Source organism: Vanessa atalanta, chromosome 3 (assembly GCF_905147765.1).
Source record: "Vanessa atalanta chromosome 3, ilVanAtal1.2, whole genome shotgun sequence".
Taxonomy (NCBI): domain Eukaryota; kingdom Metazoa; phylum Arthropoda; class Insecta; order Lepidoptera; family Nymphalidae; genus Vanessa; species Vanessa atalanta.
The window spans coordinates 2337837-2359136 of NC_061873.1; the positions used below are offsets into that span (position 1 = coordinate 2337837).

Below are 21300 nucleotides of genomic sequence, written 5' to 3' on the forward strand. Positions count from 1 at the left end.
TGTTAATTTCTTGTTTTTTTCGTTTCAATTTTCGATCTTTATTAAAACATTAACATTGTTAGTTAAGTAACTTAAAAACTAATAATTTCTAATTTATTAGTGATAAGAATTGCATAATTGCGTTTCACTTCAGTTGTAGCGAGTAGTGACCAACTGATCCAGGTTATTTTACGAGGTTAAGCGAGAATTAGTTTGTAATAAGTTACAATTTTAGTTGTCATTTTAACCGTTGTATGTGGCTGCAATTTTTAAGGAATATATCGGTAAGTTGTCTTGGTTTCTATCGCTCTATTACAGCTTAGTTTATTAACGACATAACCTACTTATGCGGGACAGAACGACATCTAAGTACAACCTGACGTAATTTTGTTTTTACTTTTAACAAAATTAAAGGTAAACTATCATTTTAATATACCTATAGCAGTAAAAAATATAAGTTATAGACTACTCGTATAGTTTCGTATATAGGAAGGTTAACGTTAATTTTAAGTTTTTCTTATTTGGTAACTATGAATAAATGGTCAGAGTAATATAAATAAAAATAATATGAATATATCTGTAATGTCAAAAATTTTTATATGTTGTTTCTCAAAAATTGTACTTGAAAAGTCTCAGATTTGAGAGCGACTGACATTTTTATTTCAAATATATAAATAAGACGTCTAAAATTATCATGAATCCCTAACTGTTTGTTCTTATTATATTCAGACGTTATCTTAGAGCATGTGCATTTTGCATCTGAAGGTTTGGTACTGAAGTGTGTCATTTTGTTTTTTGGAAGAACGATAGATTAAGGTCATGTTTGTTAGTCATATGTACATACAAACAATTATTATTATTTTTTATTATATATTATAAATATATATATTTCTTCTAAAACTCTGCGGCGTAGAAAAATGTGAAGCTTGGCGCTCCTAGAAATGGAAATTACGCAAAAAACATACTGATTTTTTTCAAGGGGATCAGGTACAGGTTATGCCTGAAATTATGCCTTGAAAGCCGCTTATAATTACCAAAAACACAACCAAAGCCGGACAAACAGGTGATGTAAATATTGTTCCGTTAAAAGCCTAAAATGATTGGTTAAACCCGGGGGCACTAACCAGCCCTAGACCCAGTGTTTAATTATGATTACGACGTTGTATAGATAATTATTTTTTGTTCTTACATTGATTGTAATTTACAAGATTGGATAGTCAATAGATAAAAAGGCATTAAAATCTAAAAATAGAATGGAAATTTTGAAATTGTTTCTGAATAAGCCTGATCCGATTCGAGCACCGGACCGGCCCCTTCTGAAAAGTACGCATAAGTCATATATATATTAACAACGATTGATAAAATAATGCTTATCGCATAAATTAGTAAAGCGTAATGGATAATTTTATTGTTATCCACAAATAGAAATCGTTAATAATTATTATGATTATTATATTATAATATCATTATGATTTATGTGTATTTTTTTTATTTTTTTACTAATATTCATAAAATTGTGTATGATTAATTATTAATAATAACTTGATTTAATGAGCGTACAATACGAATAGACGCAATTTTATCGTTGAAAAATGTATTGATGCATCCTTCCACTGCAAACCTCACCCGTTTGATACGAGTGAAGCTCTGATCGCTTACGTATACGACCGTGAAGCCTGGCACTAAACAGTATAAGCACAGCTTAATTTAAAGTAAAAACAAGAAGTAACCCATTAATGCTATGTTTTAAGGTGTACAATATTTAATTATAATACTGTAATTAGTGTTTTGCATTAGGATTGCCACATATAAGTTTTAAAAACGGGACAAGAAAGCTAATAAATAATGGTTATTATATCAATCTTGTTTAATTACATATTTGAAGTAATTTCAATATAGTCAGTAACAACGAATACAGAGACGTACCTGTAGCTAATATTTTAAGTAACAACCAAACGAAAGATATTCTGATAAAGCACGATATGTCCTGAGAATATAAGGTAGTAGTCAACCTTTCATTGAACAAACTCATTGCCTCATTTAAAATACATCGTAAGTAGTTATAATATACATAACTGAATTAAGCTATAAAATCAGCCGATAAATATATTTTACAGATTAAAAATTAAAACACGATTTTTATAATTCTATTGTACTAAGCAGATCCTGCCTTACTCTCTACTATTTTTTCACAAAAGCTTTAATAATAATTTGTTAATTGTGTTTATTTTCTAGTAATTTTTTTTTTTGTTAGTAGAGGCCAATGAAAAATATTTATTAATAGAAAATACGTCGCTTTCTAGAAAAGACTTATGCAATTTATACCGGGGTGGTACATCTTCAGTAGTTATGGAGTGCGGAACGTATGAGCGTCGACCGCCCGCCACGCGCGTCTCACCGTCCGGCGATCACTGCGACCATGCCGTTCGCTAGTTCGGCCCGAACCGCCGATAAGAGTACATGTGAACTGTGCCTGTTTAACGTAAAATCGCGCACGCGCTCTTGCGATCGTAGCAACGCAAAACCACCCAACGAAAACAGTTGGGAAAATTATTACACCACCCACTTTACTGAACGCAATAGTGACAGTGACGTTTCGGGGAGTCATTGACAGAACACGCTTTTGTTATGATTTTGTAAAAATTGTTTTTCGTAAAAATTTTCAGTTTTTCAAACAAATTGAACGTAGTATTTGATCGGTGAAGAAGTGACATAATATAAAGTGCTGTTTGTGAGTTTTAAGAATGGGTCCGGGTGCTATAGGATAGCGCGATGATGCGCAAGGGTTCAGCCGGAACGCCCGGCGGGACTGAAGTCGCGCTGGACGCCGCCGACTGTCTGACATTGCAGCAGATCCTTAAAGCCTTCAACTCTAACATAAGCGAGGAGCACGCCTGGGCTCTGTTCTACCAAACATCCCGTTGCTACCAAAAATGTTTAGACGAAGGTACCGCTTACTATTTACCAACGGAGCTATCACACGTTCTGCTTCATAAGGATGGCACCGTGCACCCTAGCACGCTGTTGCATACGAGAGGTGAGTCGTTTATACATGCTCCTATTGCTACTACAAATACATTGTGCCGTGCGCGGCATTCGAAGTGAAGCGAAACGATGTAATTATGATTTATGACTCGATAAAAAGTAAGATTATCAAACACTTTACAACTCAAACATTACGTTTATAAGTATTGACATTAGGTAAAAAAATCTGTCTCTTTGTAGTAAATTAAAATTGAGCAAGAGAATGTCTGTTACTTCTTTCTTCAGGAAAAGGACGGCATGTGCTAAACAACCAGTCGTTTATAAATAGTCGTTTATTATCCAAGTTCGTAACGTTTATGCAAATGACCCGAACAAAATTTCACGTTATCAGACGAGTAGGTATTATATTTGATCTTGATGTAATTGTAAAGTATGATACGGCAATACTTCAAATACGATTCTATTTACAATTTTGTAAACTTCTATTACAGCACATTTTTGTTACTGTATAATATCCTAGGATTCCTAAGATTTTCATGTAAATAATATCATTTAATCTTTGACAATTTATTATTTTAAACGATTTTTAACCGTTTCGAGGAGTTAAGATGAATTTAAAGTAATGAACACAAACTCATCATTATGCGTAACGTGTTTTGCTATTTTCTTATTATATATATATTTTAGTTAAACTAAGAATGTGTCGACTATTACTAAACAAAAAACGCTTACAAATAACAGATATTAGCGACAATATTTGACAACCCTGTGATAACGTATGTATTAGTTGTAAAAGGTTCTATTTATCAAGTAATTAGTATTCGCAAATGGTAGTTGTTACGTGTTACCAATAGATTTTTGAAGAACAGTTAAGATATCTTACCCACCAAAATTTAGTTGAAATTTGGACTAGGTTTAGATACATTAAATAAATACAATCGATACAAAAAGAATGAAGTGTCTGTGTTCCAAAGAATTGTTTTTTTTTTTTATTTATTTTAATATGACAATGTTGCGAGTTAACAAAACCAAAATATTCATAATTTTTTTTTGTCTGTCTTTTTTTCCCAGGTAATAGTTAAAATATTTATAAATTAGTAATGTTAATATTTTTTTGAGGAGTATTCCACAGAATCGCTTAATCTTTATTTTATCTAAATCGGATGGGTCTGTCTAACTTAGTAACAAAATGTTCACATACTTATTTGTTTATAGGTATTTTATTCGTCTATTTACAATCTAAAAACTATAATAACTATTGTCGAAATGTCCCCAAAATTTAACAAAAAGCATTGTTTTGCGTCCGTTAATTTTGCTAGGTTTTAGAATGTTTTTTAGTCTGTGTTCTGATTCAAATTTCTGTAAAAAGTCGCGAGTAACGGCTAGTAATAAATAATTTAATATTTTATAACTATTTATTCTCGTAAATAATATTAAATCGTAAAATGAATAGTTATCATTACGATCCTCGAAAAGATGCCAAGTAAATAAACTACAATAGTTAAACATTGGTTATAATTAAAACAAGTGGTGTTCGAATTATTATAATATAAACAGATCATTACATTATGTAAATCTAATGATTCTAAATTCCATCTAAATATTGAAACCGAACCAATGTACTTATCGTAGTCAAACAATAATTTCCGATAAATGTTGGCGTTGCGTAGCCATTTCTATGTATCTAGGCTTGTGTGACAGCGATCTTCGCTGACACCTTCATTGGTTATTATTTACGGATGCAATTCGACCGGTCCAACAACTTTATATGCATTTTATTGTGTACTGACCTATTTGCCGTTAAATGAATTTATTAGCCGGCTGCTTTATGAAATGAAACGCGACGATAGGCGACACTATCATTGATTTATGAATCTAGGTATGTAGAAGTAAGGCGATTTTATAACTTCAATATTTCGTGTTATTTATTAATAGACTACTATACGTAGGATGGATATTTGTCAGTGTCAGCTTTTTACAATAGCTGCTCCCAACTTCCTAAATAAAGAGTTCTACATTTCCTGCATACTATGCTTTAATTTTGATTTCTAGTAGTACAACTTGTCGAAATTTTATCATAAGATTTTGTCTTCTATCTGTCTCTGTCTTCTATATGTATCTTGTTTGGTACAGGAGATTCATTTCCTAATGTCTACCATCTACCAATTTATAGTTCAGTAAAATTTTTGAATACGTTTTTTTTTTCTTTGAATGATAGGGATTTGATTTCTGAATAATCTTGTGTAATATATTAATATTTGTATGTAATAATCGTGATAGAAATGATTCTATGGAAAAAAATGAGTTGTTGTTGAGTGATACGGATTTCAAGTGTCTGAAAAACTCGTCCAATAAATTGCAGGTTATCGAATGCGACCCGCTTTTCAATGTCGTTTCCGCTGCTATCGGTGTTTTTGCTCGATTTCGGTTCAAGAACATATTTATTGTTTTATGTTCAAATTCACACGAACTTTGTTCAATAAACGTAAAGATTCTATTGTTACGGGATTAATTGTCTTCCACGCATTTTATGTTAAAATAGACTGATGAATTAAGTGCGTTAAGAGTACTAATTAGTTTTTTTTATAACAGATAATATATATGTAGACTAGCTGCAACTAGGTTGATGTGATGTGAGACCTTTAAGAGAGAGAGAGAGAGAGATTAAATTAATATATCTATTATTATTCGTCTGTATTTTCTGTTTTATTTTTACTATTTTATTTTTATGAACTGTGGTCCATCACAGTTGTTACAAAATATTGTGTTAATGAATATACAATGGTGATTGATACATATTGAACAACTTTTAAAGATTAACAGAGTATACAATATATAGACTATGTAATTAATAAACAAATAAATAATATTTATTTAATCTAAATTATAAAATACAAGTAGGTTTATTGTGTTAGGTGGATAAATATCTTATTCAATTTAATTACAAAGACCGTATAGTTTGGCGAAAAACAAAAAGAATGAGAAGACATCAACGATTTTTGTTCTCTTAGGCTCCCAACGCACTAGGCAGCAGGCTGTGGCAGCCAGTAATTCATATGACGTTGTATAGGAGCCCGCGCACTAGGCAACCTCGAATTCCCGGCTGGCTACAAATATTCTTGCTGCCTAGTGGCTGGGGGCCCTTATATTTTCTAGTTTGCTACATAAAGCGTTACATAGTTGTGGAATCGGGAATTGTAACCTATTAGCGTCACACGTTGGGGTAATGAGATCTTAGTTACTCCATTATGTTATCTATATAAATTACTATAATAACTTACTTTTTTATAGTAATTGATAAAATAAAATTGTAAATAATCTTATTCGCATTAATAATAGTATTTAATCATACAATTGAACCCGAGTGATTAATAATAAATGTATACATACTGTTGCTTTAATAACTTGAAAGGAACATATTTCAATAAATTTTACACATTGATAATGTAAATAGTTATCCGATACTCGCGCTCCGCCGATATTATAACAGATACCTTTACGCGAGTACTAACAAAAGAACCAATTTAAATACAAAAGAATAAAGCAAATATATTTTTAAAATGATTATGAAATTTTTTGGTATTTGAAACTTTTGCTATAAAAATAATAACAGGTACATCGAATACGTTGTTTTTATTATACAAATAATCAAGTTTTGATCGTATAATCGGGAGTTGATGAACTCTGAATGGCGGTGAGCGTGGAAATAGTGCAAACACGACGTACGCTCGTGTACGAAACGTATTTTATAATTACGTATTGTTCGTGTATTCCGAGCTTTACGCAGGTTCTTATTGTGCTGTCATTTCGAGAATTCGAGTTTTCTCTCCGATTGTGGCGCGAGAAACTACCTCAGTTCCGGAAGAATCATTGAACGCGAACTTTTTATGCCGACTTAATATTTATCGGTAAATGTTTCGTTTTTTTTTTGTAAATAAACGGAAGTTTGTTATTTTCTATAGTTTTTATCAGTGATATTACTTATTATTTATCGAAGAGTTCACAACTGTCTTTTAAATCAGATTTTTATCACTTGATACTATTTAGGGAATTAATTTTCATAACTCAAATTCTTCGCCGGCAAAAAATCGATTGCGGTTTCTTTGATGGCTGGAAATGAAATCGATTCACATTGAAATCCCTTTGCTGCCTATCAATAAATAAATTTTTAGTTTCAAAGAACGGCTTCCGTTAAAAAAAGTTACCACAATAGGCCGGACCTCTTTTTGTGTATATTTATAGTTTTTAAACCAGTTACAGTTGAATAGTATACCTCAATATACCTGTCGATTCTGTACGTGTTTCCTAGAAAAGGTGGTCAAAGTTATCCAGGTAGTTTGTAGGAAGGAGCTTTGCTTAGACGAACTACAAATACATTTCAAGGAAGATCTTATGATATTGTAATTACATTGAAAAATAAAATAAAGTGCTGTTTTATTAGTACTAATCTATTATTAATGTTTAAACGACAGTTTAAAAAAATAAAAGCCACGTGACATTATTTGTATCTGACGTCTTATCGTTTCAGAAACATTTAATTTGATCGTAACGTAATATAGCTTTATAAATATATTGAATGTTGCGCTTAAATTCGATCTTCAACTGTTAACTAAAGAGTGCTCGAAGAAGATAAAGAAAAATGTACTATTATTTATATATTATACGTCTATTTTAATGTCCGAGCATAAAGTGAGATGGGTAATCTATTAATACTGTTCACATAATCTATATATGGAGACGTTATTTTTTGTCGTCCCTAACTGAAAATAATACTAAACTAATATACATAAAACTTATCAAAAGATGTAGCGTTTCGAAGAAGGTATTCGTATATAAATATATAATACATGACAGACAGTGTCCACCGACTGTTTTTTTTTAATATCTGTAATTTGTGTTATCGTATACGCTTTAAATAATTATAACTCAAATAGGAACAATGGACACCTAAAACCTGCTTGTTTGTAAGAGCTTTTGTTTCGAACTTTCTTTGTTCTTTAAATTTACATTATGATGTTATTATCGTTATTTAAACACCATTTTGTGCTTATTCATTTATTTAAATCATTTAATATTAGGCTGAATTACTATCGAACTTAAGTTTTTTTTTTTATTATCCTATGAATTGAATTAAGTAGGTAAAAAAAGAGTTTTCTTCAGAGTAAAGTTAAAAATTAAATGAACTGTTATAGAAAGTTTCGTTCTAATAATAGATCGTTTCTATACACGTGTACCAGGCGACCATAAATATACAGAAAGTCGTAGGCGTCATGCTGACTGTATAAGGGTGGGTCCTGGGTTTCAAGGTCGCTCGATCGATATTCTCGCTAGGCTGCCTCGTTACCCGTACTGACGTTACATCCGGGAGGTAACTACATGTAACGGCTGATAATGAAGTCATAGGTACGTCATGTTAGGTTTTAATTACTTAGAGATAAACGTATACGGGTTAAATATTAAACATTACTTAGTATAGTGTAGAATCATTTTGTTTTTGTTGTTCAATTTCACGGTAGTCGTTTGGGATGTCAAGAAACTTTTTTACCAGTTAAAATTTAAACTTGGCACAAAGCACATAACATCTTAGTTCCCAAGATTGGTGGCGCATTGGCGATGTAAGAAATGGTTAATTTTTCTTATAGCATTATCATCAGGTGGCCCATTTGCCCGCCCACCTAACTATACCATAAATAAAAGAACGTTGTTTACTAAAGCGCCAATAACCATGACAACTAAGAAGTTATATATCGTGTGCCTATATTTTAAGCTGGCTCAGACCAGAAGCCAGCAATGCATTGCTGTTTGGACCTAGACGGCTTTGCACAAATCCGTATACCCGGGTACAGACTTCCTAATTCGGTTTACATACTGACTTTGTAAGTTATGTACTAAATACATTTACAGTAAACCTGACCTTTAAATTGTGTTTTGGACGTTTCTGCACAACACAATTCAAATATATTCAAAGTCAAATTTTGAAATCGTCAATTAAAATATTCTAAATTAACTTTTAGATATGGGTTTTCACAACTTGAATATTTTTCATATAAGAACAAAAATTTTCATAGCCACATTGTCGACTCGTCTGTACCACATGCCTGTCGCAGTAATGCAACATTCTTAGACCGGCCGCGGCACGCGACACTGCACTCATGCAGGAACACCTTTGCCAATTATCTTCGAATGCTTACAATTCTTCGTACAAATTTATAAATAGTCTTTTTGTAAAGTGTTTATAAACAGTTCGAAATAACTTTAATATGCTTCATTATAAGAGGAATTTGTCCATTATTTAATAACGTTAAACTTTTGAGTCAAGAGTGCAACGTTACTCTTTATAACGATTGGATGAAACTTACGTAAAAATTTAAACTAATTATTATAAGAATAGTTTAATTAATTCTGACCATATTTTCATACATGCATATACATACATATATATGTCATTTACTATTGTATGTATATCCTATTTGGATCTAATATACTTAACATTACTTAATTATAATATATGAGACACCTATGTACATTAATATTTATATCTTTCCTTTTATATACTAGGTACGTACATTAAATATTTTTTATCAAAAGTAATTGTAAAAAGAAAGTATTACATAGTATGCCAGATTTAAATTCATTTTTGAACGCCTATTAACATTTGTTGATAGCCTTTTGAAATAAAACTCCAGTTGATTACAGACTATGTATATAAAAGTATAATGTTCGAATGGGATTTTCTAGTATTTTAATGAGTACTTTGCAATTAACGACTTTTTTCAATGATCGCTTGGTTGAAATCCTCTTCTATTTTCGAAATATTCCATGTTAAAAATAAAATAAATAAATAACCTATAGCTACCTACGTTTATGTTAATTTTATTAAAAATGTTTTTGTTTTCTGTACCGAAATACGGTAAAGGTAAATTTGAGTAGGTATTATATCATTTATGTTCCCTTAGATGTTAAATATTTTATATATATATATATAAGATCTTTGTGTTTGCATGTCAAACGAAATTACTTTATTCAAAATATAATATTCATTGCATTCATTTGATTGTTAAATTAAAAACTATCACCTTAGAAAAGAAGAAGAAAAACCGAGGAAGAACCGGCGAAAAAAACTCTCTTAAATTAATTACATTACAAGTACACGTACATTAAAAGTAGAGCTTATTCACGACCTAAATCGCAGCAATCCAGAAACTTGAAAATATTGCGTCATTTACAAAATTAAATTGATCTCCGGATGAGGTATTATATCAACCGGGAACTCGCTTAATACAAAAACTAGTTTATAAACGTTTGCAATTATACAGTGAAAAAGGCAATAGTTTCTTAGTTTTATGTTTTTATCTTGAAATAAGGATCAATCACCTCACTGTTTCGATACAAAAAGCATTTCGCTCAATAAATTGTATTATCGGTATCTGTGACGCATTTGTGTGATAACGAACGACCTTTGTTTCGATAAGATTTGCTCATGAAAAATAGCTATGTCGAAGCGAAATATTGATAGGTTGTCTAAAATGTTTGCTTTATGTAAAATATTCTATTTATAAGACATAAAAATTGATCAAACTATGATATTTGGAATTATTTACTTACTCATGGTGGTAGGGTTTTGTGCAAGCCCGTCTGGGTAGGTACCACCCATTCATCAGATATTCTACCGCCAAATAAATGTATTGTTGTGTATCGATTAGAAAGATGAGTGAGCCAGTGTAATCACAGGCACAAGGGACATAACATCTTAGTTCCCAAGGTTGGTGGCGCATAGGTGATGTAAGGAATGGTTAATATTTCTTACAGCGCCGTTGTCTATGGGCGGTGGTGACCACTTACCATCAGGTGGCCCATATGCTCGTCCGCCAATCAATGCCATAAAAAAATGCATATTTAGTGTTTTTTCTTTTAAATACATTATAAAGGACATTAACGCATGTTACTTGTATTAAAAAAAGTGTTGATAATAAGTTACTGTTAATATAGTTTATTGTACAACACAACATATAATATACATAAATCTTAGTACAAAAAAATTAATAAAACTAAAAATATATAAAAATATTATGGTTAATTAGCTATCTCTCCCATACAACCCAAGTATATTACTTACGACTCAATCAATTTTCCCTGACAAAAACTTGTAAGGGCAATTATTTTATAGACTGTGCAGTAACAGCAAAAATTGTACACAAGATCTACTGTTATAGCAACCACATTGTAAATGAAATAAGTAAAGAGACACTGTACGTCACCGCAGCGACACCGGTTCATCCAGTTACTCCAATTCTATCAATTCACACATTACCTCCTGTTTCACTATGTCTTTGAATAAATAGAAAACATTTGTAATTGTATCTTACTCGAACCTTTGGGTTTATCCTATTTAAATAGAGGGAGAGAGGGAGATGGAAAGATAGAAAAGTGATGGGTGAATTTCACGCGCCTAATCATAAATGTATGAATGAAGCAGGAGAAGGAACGTGCGTCTTCAGCAATGTCGTTTACATCGTGGTTGCTGCTCAGTTCGTTGGTTTCGAAGGATTTTCATGTTGTTGCCTAGAAAACTGAGTTAACACTTGTTATTGACACGACAGCCTGTCAGTCGCACGTAAACGTTTACGTCTAACTGCAACCTTAATTATTCATGGTATAACTATAGTGCAGTGCAACGCAGCGGGAGATCGATATTTTTATATGATATGTTTTTGTTCATATAATATATTGGGCAAACAACAAATAATAAACGTATAATTTAGTTTTGATAAATCAATTATAATTAATTTTTGGTTTTCTGAACTCTAGTCATTATTATGTTAATGTTTTGTTTCAGAATCATATAGCTTTATTATCTTTATATTAGGCAATCTGTTCGTTGAACCGGAACCGAACTCCGAACGCAATGTTATGTAACTCTTAACCCGTGATTAACGGAGTAATGAGACCTTCATATAAATTGATGAGCCACGGAAAGTTGGGACGGTCAAATTATAATGACTTACGATCGGAACGATAACAATGACATTTTTATGAGTATTGCGCAGTGTAGCGCTATTGAAAATCGTTTAGAAAGTTCAACGTGCTTTAGAAGAATCACCAATGAGATCGATTTTTTATAATCCATAAAATAATCGATTTTTATTTATATGACAAACATAAGTAGCTTAATTAACCAATAATATTATTTGCATATATTCAGAGCGATCAGTAAAAGGATGTAAAAAATATTTTATTATCTTACAACAGCCTTGTTTCGCTGTCTTAGTGTTAATAAAATTTTAATGCTTAATTATTCCTTTGCGGTGCAATGCTCCTTTGCTTTCTTTGTTTATTTATCCGATGCAACTCGCTTGCCATCTATTTGTAATTACGTTAATGCTAAACAATAACCATACAAAGTTTCATAAAAATACGAACAAAAACTAGCACTCATTTTCATATATAGTATAAAATAAAAATCGTTCCATCCCCTGACATAATCATCTTCCGCCAGTCTGTCTGTCCAGACGTACGAGCTCGATTGACTTACAAACACCAAAACTAATATAGTATAATAATAATAATATAATATAGTTAATACATTCGTAACATTAATGACTTGATTCTATTTTTTTTTTTCAATACACGTTCCATTAAACGAAAAAACCCGTTGCTTTATTATTCGATGTTGTTTTAGCAAATAGATCGAGAAACAGTCAACATCGCTATTAGAGATACCTATAAGGGGGAAATTAGGATTTGAATCATACATATTTTTTTATATTACAGATAGGTGGACAGCCAAATGGACCGATGGTAAATAGTCTCTAATAGACATTAACGTTGTAAAAAGTTACAAACATTCCTTACATCGCAAACACGATACCGACCTTAGGAATTAAGATGTTTTGTCTCATGTGTCTATAGTTACACTGGCTCACTCACCCTTTAAACCGGAACACAACATTGGTACAACTAAGTAATGAACTTTTAGGCGGCAGAACATTTGATAATAATTGTTAGCCATTCTGACAATCTTAAAATAATATTTAATTTGTTGTAATTACTTTATCATTGCATAACGCCCGCTCAGTAAAAATTAAATATATGATTTTCTTTATAAATTCAAAATAAATGATTTTTTTTTTCATTTATTTTAAATACGTATTATTTAAAAAATAAAAAACATTCTGCTGTTGAGCAGTTTTGAACGAAAACATTGAAATTGTTATTCACATCAATTTTAATTATTACATTTGTAATTATGTTTAATATGCAATTTAACACGGAACACTAAATATCAAAGAGATTTTAATGATCGTCAGACTCAATCATATTACGGCTGTAATTTCGTCCGACGAATGATATTTTCATTGTGGATTATCGACTAAAGCACTCCGCTTAGAGTCAGCTAAATTATCTCATTAATCAACAGACGCCGTTTTTCTCAACCTTCAATATCTATTATGATTAGATTTTTAAAAATAACGAGTGCTCTGCCCCGCTTACTTATCTTAAACACGGTGTTCACGCAGCCTCCGGGTTGCTATAATTTTAAACGGGAACCTGTTTTAATAGTGATTATAGTTTTTCGATATTGTCAGTTTCGTAACCGAAACGCATTCGAATTATGTTTTTTTTTTGTTTATCTAAATATATTTAAAAGTGAACCTGTTAATGGAATTCTTCCGATAAGTTACATCATAATGTGTGTAAAACATATCGTCTCAACGTCCTATTGCATAATTTTGTTCCGTACTACGATATACAATATATGTTACGAGAAATATGCCTGCGTCTGCTACTCTTAGTTTATCGTCGACTGGATATTTGATTCGGTTCTTTGCCGTTTTTGTTGATCTTTTCATATTCATTTATAAATTATAATTCAATTGAAAATTACTTGTTTGATTTTAATGCTTAGTTGTATTTTGTTACATTAAAATGTTTGTGGTTTAGAATCCGTTGAGAATATGACTCACAAGGGGCTATTATTTCTAGTAAAGCTGAATCTATTGATTTGTAAATTAGTTTGTGGGAATCTTACATTAATACAATCCAATTTATTTATGTAGCGCTGTTTGATTAATATTATAGAATGACCTTGAATTGAATTGCCCTTCTTGGATTCAACAAATAAGAAGTACTTATGGGATACAAATCAATTGTTATGAGCCGATGTGTAAGGCTAGTAATCATTTTATTTACTAATCATGAACTTTAAAACGTAAATTATAAAATAATCGCCGCTATACAATAATAGTTGTTATCTTTCTAAGAAATGTCTATATGTTGTGGTTAATGCTAAAAATGATTGGACACATAGGAAGTGGTCGTTATTTAATAGTTTTTTTTTTATGATCATATATATTTTTAATTTCAAATGTTATGTGGTTTTAAAGAGTTTGCATAATTGTCTTGTAAAAGCGTTAGCATGTGAAATCTAAAATTTAGATATTTTAGATCATTATGACCGCTTTCTCTCATTTATTCATTACGTTTATTTTAATTTTTAGGTTATGTGTGTGTTATGCTGAGCGAAGTTAAAATTATTGTAAAAGTTAATGAACTCAATTTCGCATGTTTAACAACCGATTGCGTTGTCCTGTCATCATTAACTTTCTCAATATCATAATATGTATATTAATTTTTCAATCAATAGATAGATTCTAGAATAATCCGCATTTTACCGGAAAAATAAACTTTAGTTTATCTTATTTTGAAGATGTTTTGTTGCAACAGATTTTATCTGGTTTGATTTCTCTTATCATTTACGTCACGGATTATATTAATATGGACTGACAGCTTCTAAATCATGTGAGATTTATCAGAACACGGTGAGAGGATGTGATCAATGAACAAGGTCGGAGGGAAAGTTTTTCAATATTATTAAAGGTAATTCCTCATTATACATATTATGTATTTACATTGTAATTACATACGTATAGCATCTTACTTCTGACAGTCTAATGTCCCTGTCATAGTCAATTTCAATGTCTGCGTCTTCATGTCCACCGTCAAAATACTATAATTTATAAATCTCTATTTTCCTATCACAATTAATGATTTTAAATTACGATTAACTGTCAATCAAATTGATAGACAGAGGTTATAAGAACTTAAATAAGAATATTTGCATACACAAAACCTATGTAACTGTGTAAATTATATTTATACATTATTTGATTACTTTCAAAATATCTTATTGCTTATAAATTATTATGCAATAGTTATAATAACATAATAACACGTTAATAATCTGTCCTTCATACCATGTCGCTTTAAATCGAAACAAATGGCCTTGAGCTTCGCAAACCTGCGCCCGCGCATTATTTTGTATTCGATGTACAAACGTTGAATCATAAACTTCCGATTCGACATGTGCCGAATTCGTTAATTGAATTGAAAATCTTCCAATATATATGTATATGTTTGAAATATAAATTACATTTTGTAAAAACATTATACCTGTAAAAAATATAGATCATATACTTATTAAATTGTATATTGCACTTTAATCAATATTATACACACACACACACACAGTCACACAATAATCTTTTCGTTTAGTTAGTACAAGATCAGCTGTCAAATATTTTATAATTACATACATATAACATTTCTTATAATATTTAAATGTCAATACATCAGACAAAGGTTCAAATTTATAAATATAAAAGCGACCCGTCTTGGCTTTGCACAGCAATTATACAATTCGGGTGTACTCTATACTACTCGAGAATAATCTAACAGTGTCAAAAAAATTTGAATCCGTACATTAGTTCCGGAGATAGGTTACATACAAACAATCAAAATTTACCTCTTTATAATATTAATATAGAAAAAACATTTGATGATAATATTTTTGTTGTTTTTTGCTGTCTTTGTTGATTCATTAATAAATACAATATGACTTTTCTATTATTATTGTGAATAGTTGACGGTAATCTTTCGTTTAAGGAAAGTCTAATACAAATCTAATTTATACATGAAATCATAAACAGTAAAGGCGATGATTCAAATGTGCTTGTAGAAACGTAGGTACTTCAATTATTCAAGTAAAGGGGACTAATTGAATGGCTATCGTTTCAATCAGAATACTCGAGGAGCAAGAGTTTTTCACAGCTATTATCGCTTTAAAATCTTTCACATTATCCAAGGGCCATCGATTCGTTCATGTCATAAATCATTTGATGTAACATATGTATGACATCGTCGCATGCTCCCGCGCATATTCCCACTGACAGCTCGGGTGTAGTCGTGATTCAGAGCATTACAATAGCTTCCTTTCTCCTAACTGGGGCGTAGGCCCGCGGCCTTGCGGGGCTGCACTGTGGGCGGACGCTTTGACATTTGATATGCTCATGCGCACCAATGTTTGTCCTCACATATGATGACCGAATATTTTTCGTGTTCGATTTTAAATCAATAAAAAGATTTGAACATTCCATTTATAATATTATGTTGCAATATCTCCTTTGTAGAAGGTAAATATATATATTTTTAAAGAATACAATTATTAGCAATGACCCATTTTAAGGAATGACTAATATACCTTTTTTACCTCTCCAATTAAGTTTAAGCTTGTGCTAGGAATGGGGACGACAATAGCCCAAGAGGTCAGGATTGATCCTTTGACTTTTTACCATTATACCATTGCTATATTGACGATATATTTTAATGTAATTGTTGTAATCATAGCTAGATTGTGTTCCACTGATAAAGTTTCATTAGTTATCATGCTAAGCGCATGATGTCGCAATGTTTATATGACGTTAGAGTATTATTTTGTTACATTGTTGAAAAGATCTTAACAACTAAATAAAATATATTAAAGCAATAGAACTATAAAGTGGTAGTTGTACGTGGTGGTCTGAGTAGGTACAACCCACTTAATAGATGTTCTACCGGTAAACAGCAATACTTAGTATTATTGTGTTCCAGCTTGAAATGTAAGTGAGCCAGTGTAACTACAGGAACATGGGATATTACATCTTAACTCCCAGGCTTGGTGACGCATTGGTGATGTAAGGAATGTTCATTATTTCTTACAGCGGTAATGTCCTAAGGCGGTGGTGACCATTCACCAATCGTATATATAATTATTAAAAAAAAATATATGTACTTGTACACGTATAATGAGATTGCGGTCGACGATCTAACACTTTATGAGGTGTCTGTAATGCGACGTGCGTTAACCAGACGAGACCGCAGAAACGTAGCCGCAGGAATATTGTTACTTTTGCATTTCTTATAATAATTGGTTAGAAATAAAACCACTCGAATCATTGAAGAACGTTGAGATAACTGAACATTATATTGAACGTGTATACGATCAAACTATTGAGGATATTAATTTAAATAATGGTTTTAATTTCAGGGACAAAAATTTACATATAATTTGATATTCAAGAAAAAGGACTAAAAATTATCGAACGAGAGGTTTATATAGAGGTTTATTTCTATCAATTTTATTAAAAATATGCTAGATATGTACTGTTCGAAAACATGTGAGGTGAGACATGAGTGTAACACGATATAAACCCTGAGAACGCAAGGACAGACACTTTCCGATGCATTTTATGCGTAGTGCGCTTTAATTTCCACCACCTAATTAGAACAAATAACCATTTTTATTGTTCATGTAAAGCTAGTCACCAAAAGCCTTTTTTACATGTTTGTAACGAGCAAAAGTAATCTAAGTGTAAATGATGCGATTTTTCAAGTTTTCTGTTCTTTTATGACCTCATTAGATTCATACATATTTAAGATTAATGATTTCGCTCCCATTTCGTATACCTAAAATGATATCCTTAATGTACAAATTTGGCTCAGGATTCAAGCAAGGATAGGAAGCAAGCCAAATAGGATCCATTGGGTGTGGGCCAAGAGTTATGACTGCAACGCATTTGGACTACTGTGTTGAAAGAAATCAATATAAGAGCATTTTTAGAAAATATTTATGAACGGTTGTGTATATATAATAAAAAATAACGGAACTATAAAATCTATGTATATTGTGAAAGGTGTAGATATTTGCAATTTCTCTCGAGAACGTCAAATTTATCTACTTTAGTTAAATGAGTCAGCGAGTCGCTGGCTATTCATTATAATGTCAATGTCAAGGAAACAAGCTGAACGGTCGTTAAGTTTGTGAGAGCGCGGGAGGTAACTATAGCCATTGCGTAAGAGGGTTGCGATTATGTCGATGGAGCCGATAATTAACCTTGAAATTAGTTTAAAAAGGCTTTTAACGTTCATCGTAAACATGTTTGAAAGGGCTATAGTAAATGTTAACATTAAATACATAACCACTGTCTAGACTTTCTACTGACGTCATTATAGCCACTCAATCGATTGTTTTAAAATAGAACTCGGCAAACTAATTTAAATTATTTATATCACGGATGTGTTTTTCTTGAGAAGATTTAAAGCTAATTATGACTTACGTCGTTTACTTATATTTTATGATAAAAAAATAATGATTTATTTACGACTCGGCAATCACAATGACAAATCTACCGTAAAATTTGAAGTTCAAATTTGAATCAATGTCACTCAGTTTTATAAAATGACCGTTACGTCACTGACGCAAACATTTTGTAACTTAGTAGCTTGTACTTCTCATAACTATCGACGTTGGCTTGTGTCCGACTCGCCTCGTCTTGCAACAGTAACTTTATCTGAGCTAAGGACTTTTTTATATTAAGAAAGCAATAAAAACGTTAAGATTTGTTTTAAAATTACCTTACTTGGTTAATGGTTAGAATAAAATTAAACGAAAAAACAAACTACTTGTAATGTGTATGTTTGCTGGAGGAAAAAACATCTTCGCACTTAGAACATGTTTTTATAGTGATAAAACTACTACAAATCTGGAACTGGTGCTCGACTCAATCAGTCGTGACGATATATGGTATGTGCACCGTTGATGTACTTTTTATTTCTGTCATTCTATGATATGATATAACATGAGAACAATTTAAAAAATAAGTCTTCATTAATTAAATATTTATTCATTCTAGATGTCATCATTTTGTGCTGGGTTATTTTCAAAGGAAAGTAAAGTTTGGTTCGATTGCTCATTATTAAATTTTATTAAATTGGAGGTTAGGAAACATTGGACTTTAATAGGTTGTAATATCCTGTTTTCCATATATTAAGCGATTCATATATTGTAAAACTTTACGCGAAATTAGTCCACATATTGTTTTGCTAAAATAAAGCGAGTACAACTATTATACTTGACAGAACTGAAAATGCATCAGAAAAAAATCACTCAAATGCTACATATAAAAACGGCATTAAAATTACGTATAGTCACATAATGAACCTTTCAAAGACACGTGTGAATGTGAAATGCGGAACATTTTAAAGATATTAAAGTGTACTTCAGCTTCATTAATAGTAATTTCTTGTCGATCTTTCAAAGCCTCAATTATCTCAATTTTCATTCCAATTTTGTTACTTTCCATTGAAGTGGCATCGCTGTGGTTAACGGTTCGTCGCTTTGTCTTCGAGATGAATCGTTTTGCCTTCAATCGGCCCTTGCGATACGATGCGACTCGTGCAACTGAGACCGTTACGTTTGAATGATTAACTTGTACATTCATATGTTTTAACAAACATGTCACATTTTCCGTCAGTAAATTCAACGTTGCAATGAGTCAAGTTAATTTGTTTCGCACGTTCGTTTTTGATATCGCTTGCATTTTATTGAGAAATAGTTGGTTATTGAGTTTTTAGTTTATGTAAGAGCGATGTACTTTTAGGCCTTATCCACGTAATGTTTGTAATGTAATATTGCAAATATCAGTTATAATAATTAATTCTTCATAGATAATCTCTTACATCTACGTTATTTAATGAACATGTAACCATTTATTATCGGGCTATTACGAGTACCTGTACAGAACATTACTTAACCGACGTATTCTATTAATAGTAGCTACTTAGCTGTGACTCGGATATTGATTATCATTTCGTTTGTTGATATTCGAAAGATAGGATTTGAAGTTGGCGCTTAGAGTTCTGAATTGAAACATTGTTGTCATCATGTAGAAACTACATATATAATGCAATGTATTGTTATCGAGAGCCTAGATAGTCTAGTTAATAGCAAAAACAGATAGCAGAAGATGAATAGATAATTCTAATCAAGGTTTATTTATATTTTATTTAGGTATTAAAATTCACTTTGTCGGATGAAATTCTGTGTATCGAGACCCACCAAGAGGTGCCTTTTTTTTTTTTTTTGTTTAACGAGGAGGAAATGCATTTACGCATGCCGCCCGGTCGGGGGACCGGGACGGGTATGTGGGACTCAACCGGGAACTAATGCCCCGTGCCAGGGCACGCTAGTGCTAATGCCCTGTCCTACCCACTAAAACCATCCTCGGGTTTCCACCATGCCGCCGAGTGGTGAGGCCACGGGATCGCCAAGGGCATGCAACCGCGACCCCACCAGCGGCAGCCGCCGTAAGGCGGCTGAATATACATGGAAAGCGCGCCTAGTGCGCGCCTTCCTCCTCATCCTCCACGCGGGAATGTGGCGAACTCCCCCGAGTCCGCCACTGGAGGCTGGGCGTCAACGAAGCTGACGCCCTGCGGCGGATAAGATGGTAGGCTCCGCCGCAAACCGCCGGTGTAAAACACCTGGGAGGCTCGAGTAGCGAGCCCTCCCACTCCCTCCTAGCCAACGAGGCCACTCACATGGTCCGCCCTGACGTCGATCAGGGACGTACCAGGAGCAGCCCCGCGGCATCCCTCCCGCCAGTCTTAGCCGTGGCCGACGAGCAAGCTCAAGCCGGCCCCGTTGCCCAGGGTACACCACGAGGAGGTGACTGACATGTACCCCCACCAAGAGGTGCCTTTCCCAACCCGTGGGATAAATGTATTTCTAAGTCACCCATTCAATTTCATAGATCAGTAATTCGGTGGAACTATCTTTTATTTTTAGAAATAACAAAGCAAATAATTGTATCGTCAGGGTCGGATGAGCAAGCTTTAATTACGAAACAGCCACCGCTGTGACGGTTCAATGTCAATGTCGCTAAACGCTTGCATCTAGAGCACATCGTAGTTGTCGATCGATATTATGGTTTAAGATTACATATGTGTATTAACACTACTGAAGTAGTTAGTGTTTGTGTATCGTAACTATAAATTTAAATTATTTAACATTTAGAATGGTGTTTATTGGGCTGTCATAAAAAAGTAATTTAAGTCCTATTTGAATCGATAAATTTGAGGAATGTTTTCCAAGTAGTGTTTTCGGTCATTCTTTTGACAGTTGATATATTTTTTTAATATTGAATAATATGACATAAATCGATTATAATAGAAAATAATTGA

General features: G+C 32.3%; 1 protein-coding gene across 4 annotated transcripts in view; it reads left to right on the forward strand.

Moving 5' to 3' along the window:
- The first annotated feature begins 2419 nt into the window (after window positions 1-2419).
- The window catches only part of LOC125077080 (protein spire), a 145228-nt gene continuing 126347 nt past the window's right edge, over window positions 2420-21300 (forward strand). For all 4 annotated transcript variants that reach the window (XM_047688874.1, XM_047688875.1, XM_047688877.1 and 1 more), the window contains exon 1: window positions 2420-3016. In XM_047688874.1, the coding sequence (XP_047544830.1) occupies window positions 2752-3016 (265 nt within the window). In that variant the 5' untranslated portion in view covers window positions 2420-2751. The remainder of the gene's footprint in view (window positions 3017-21300) is intronic.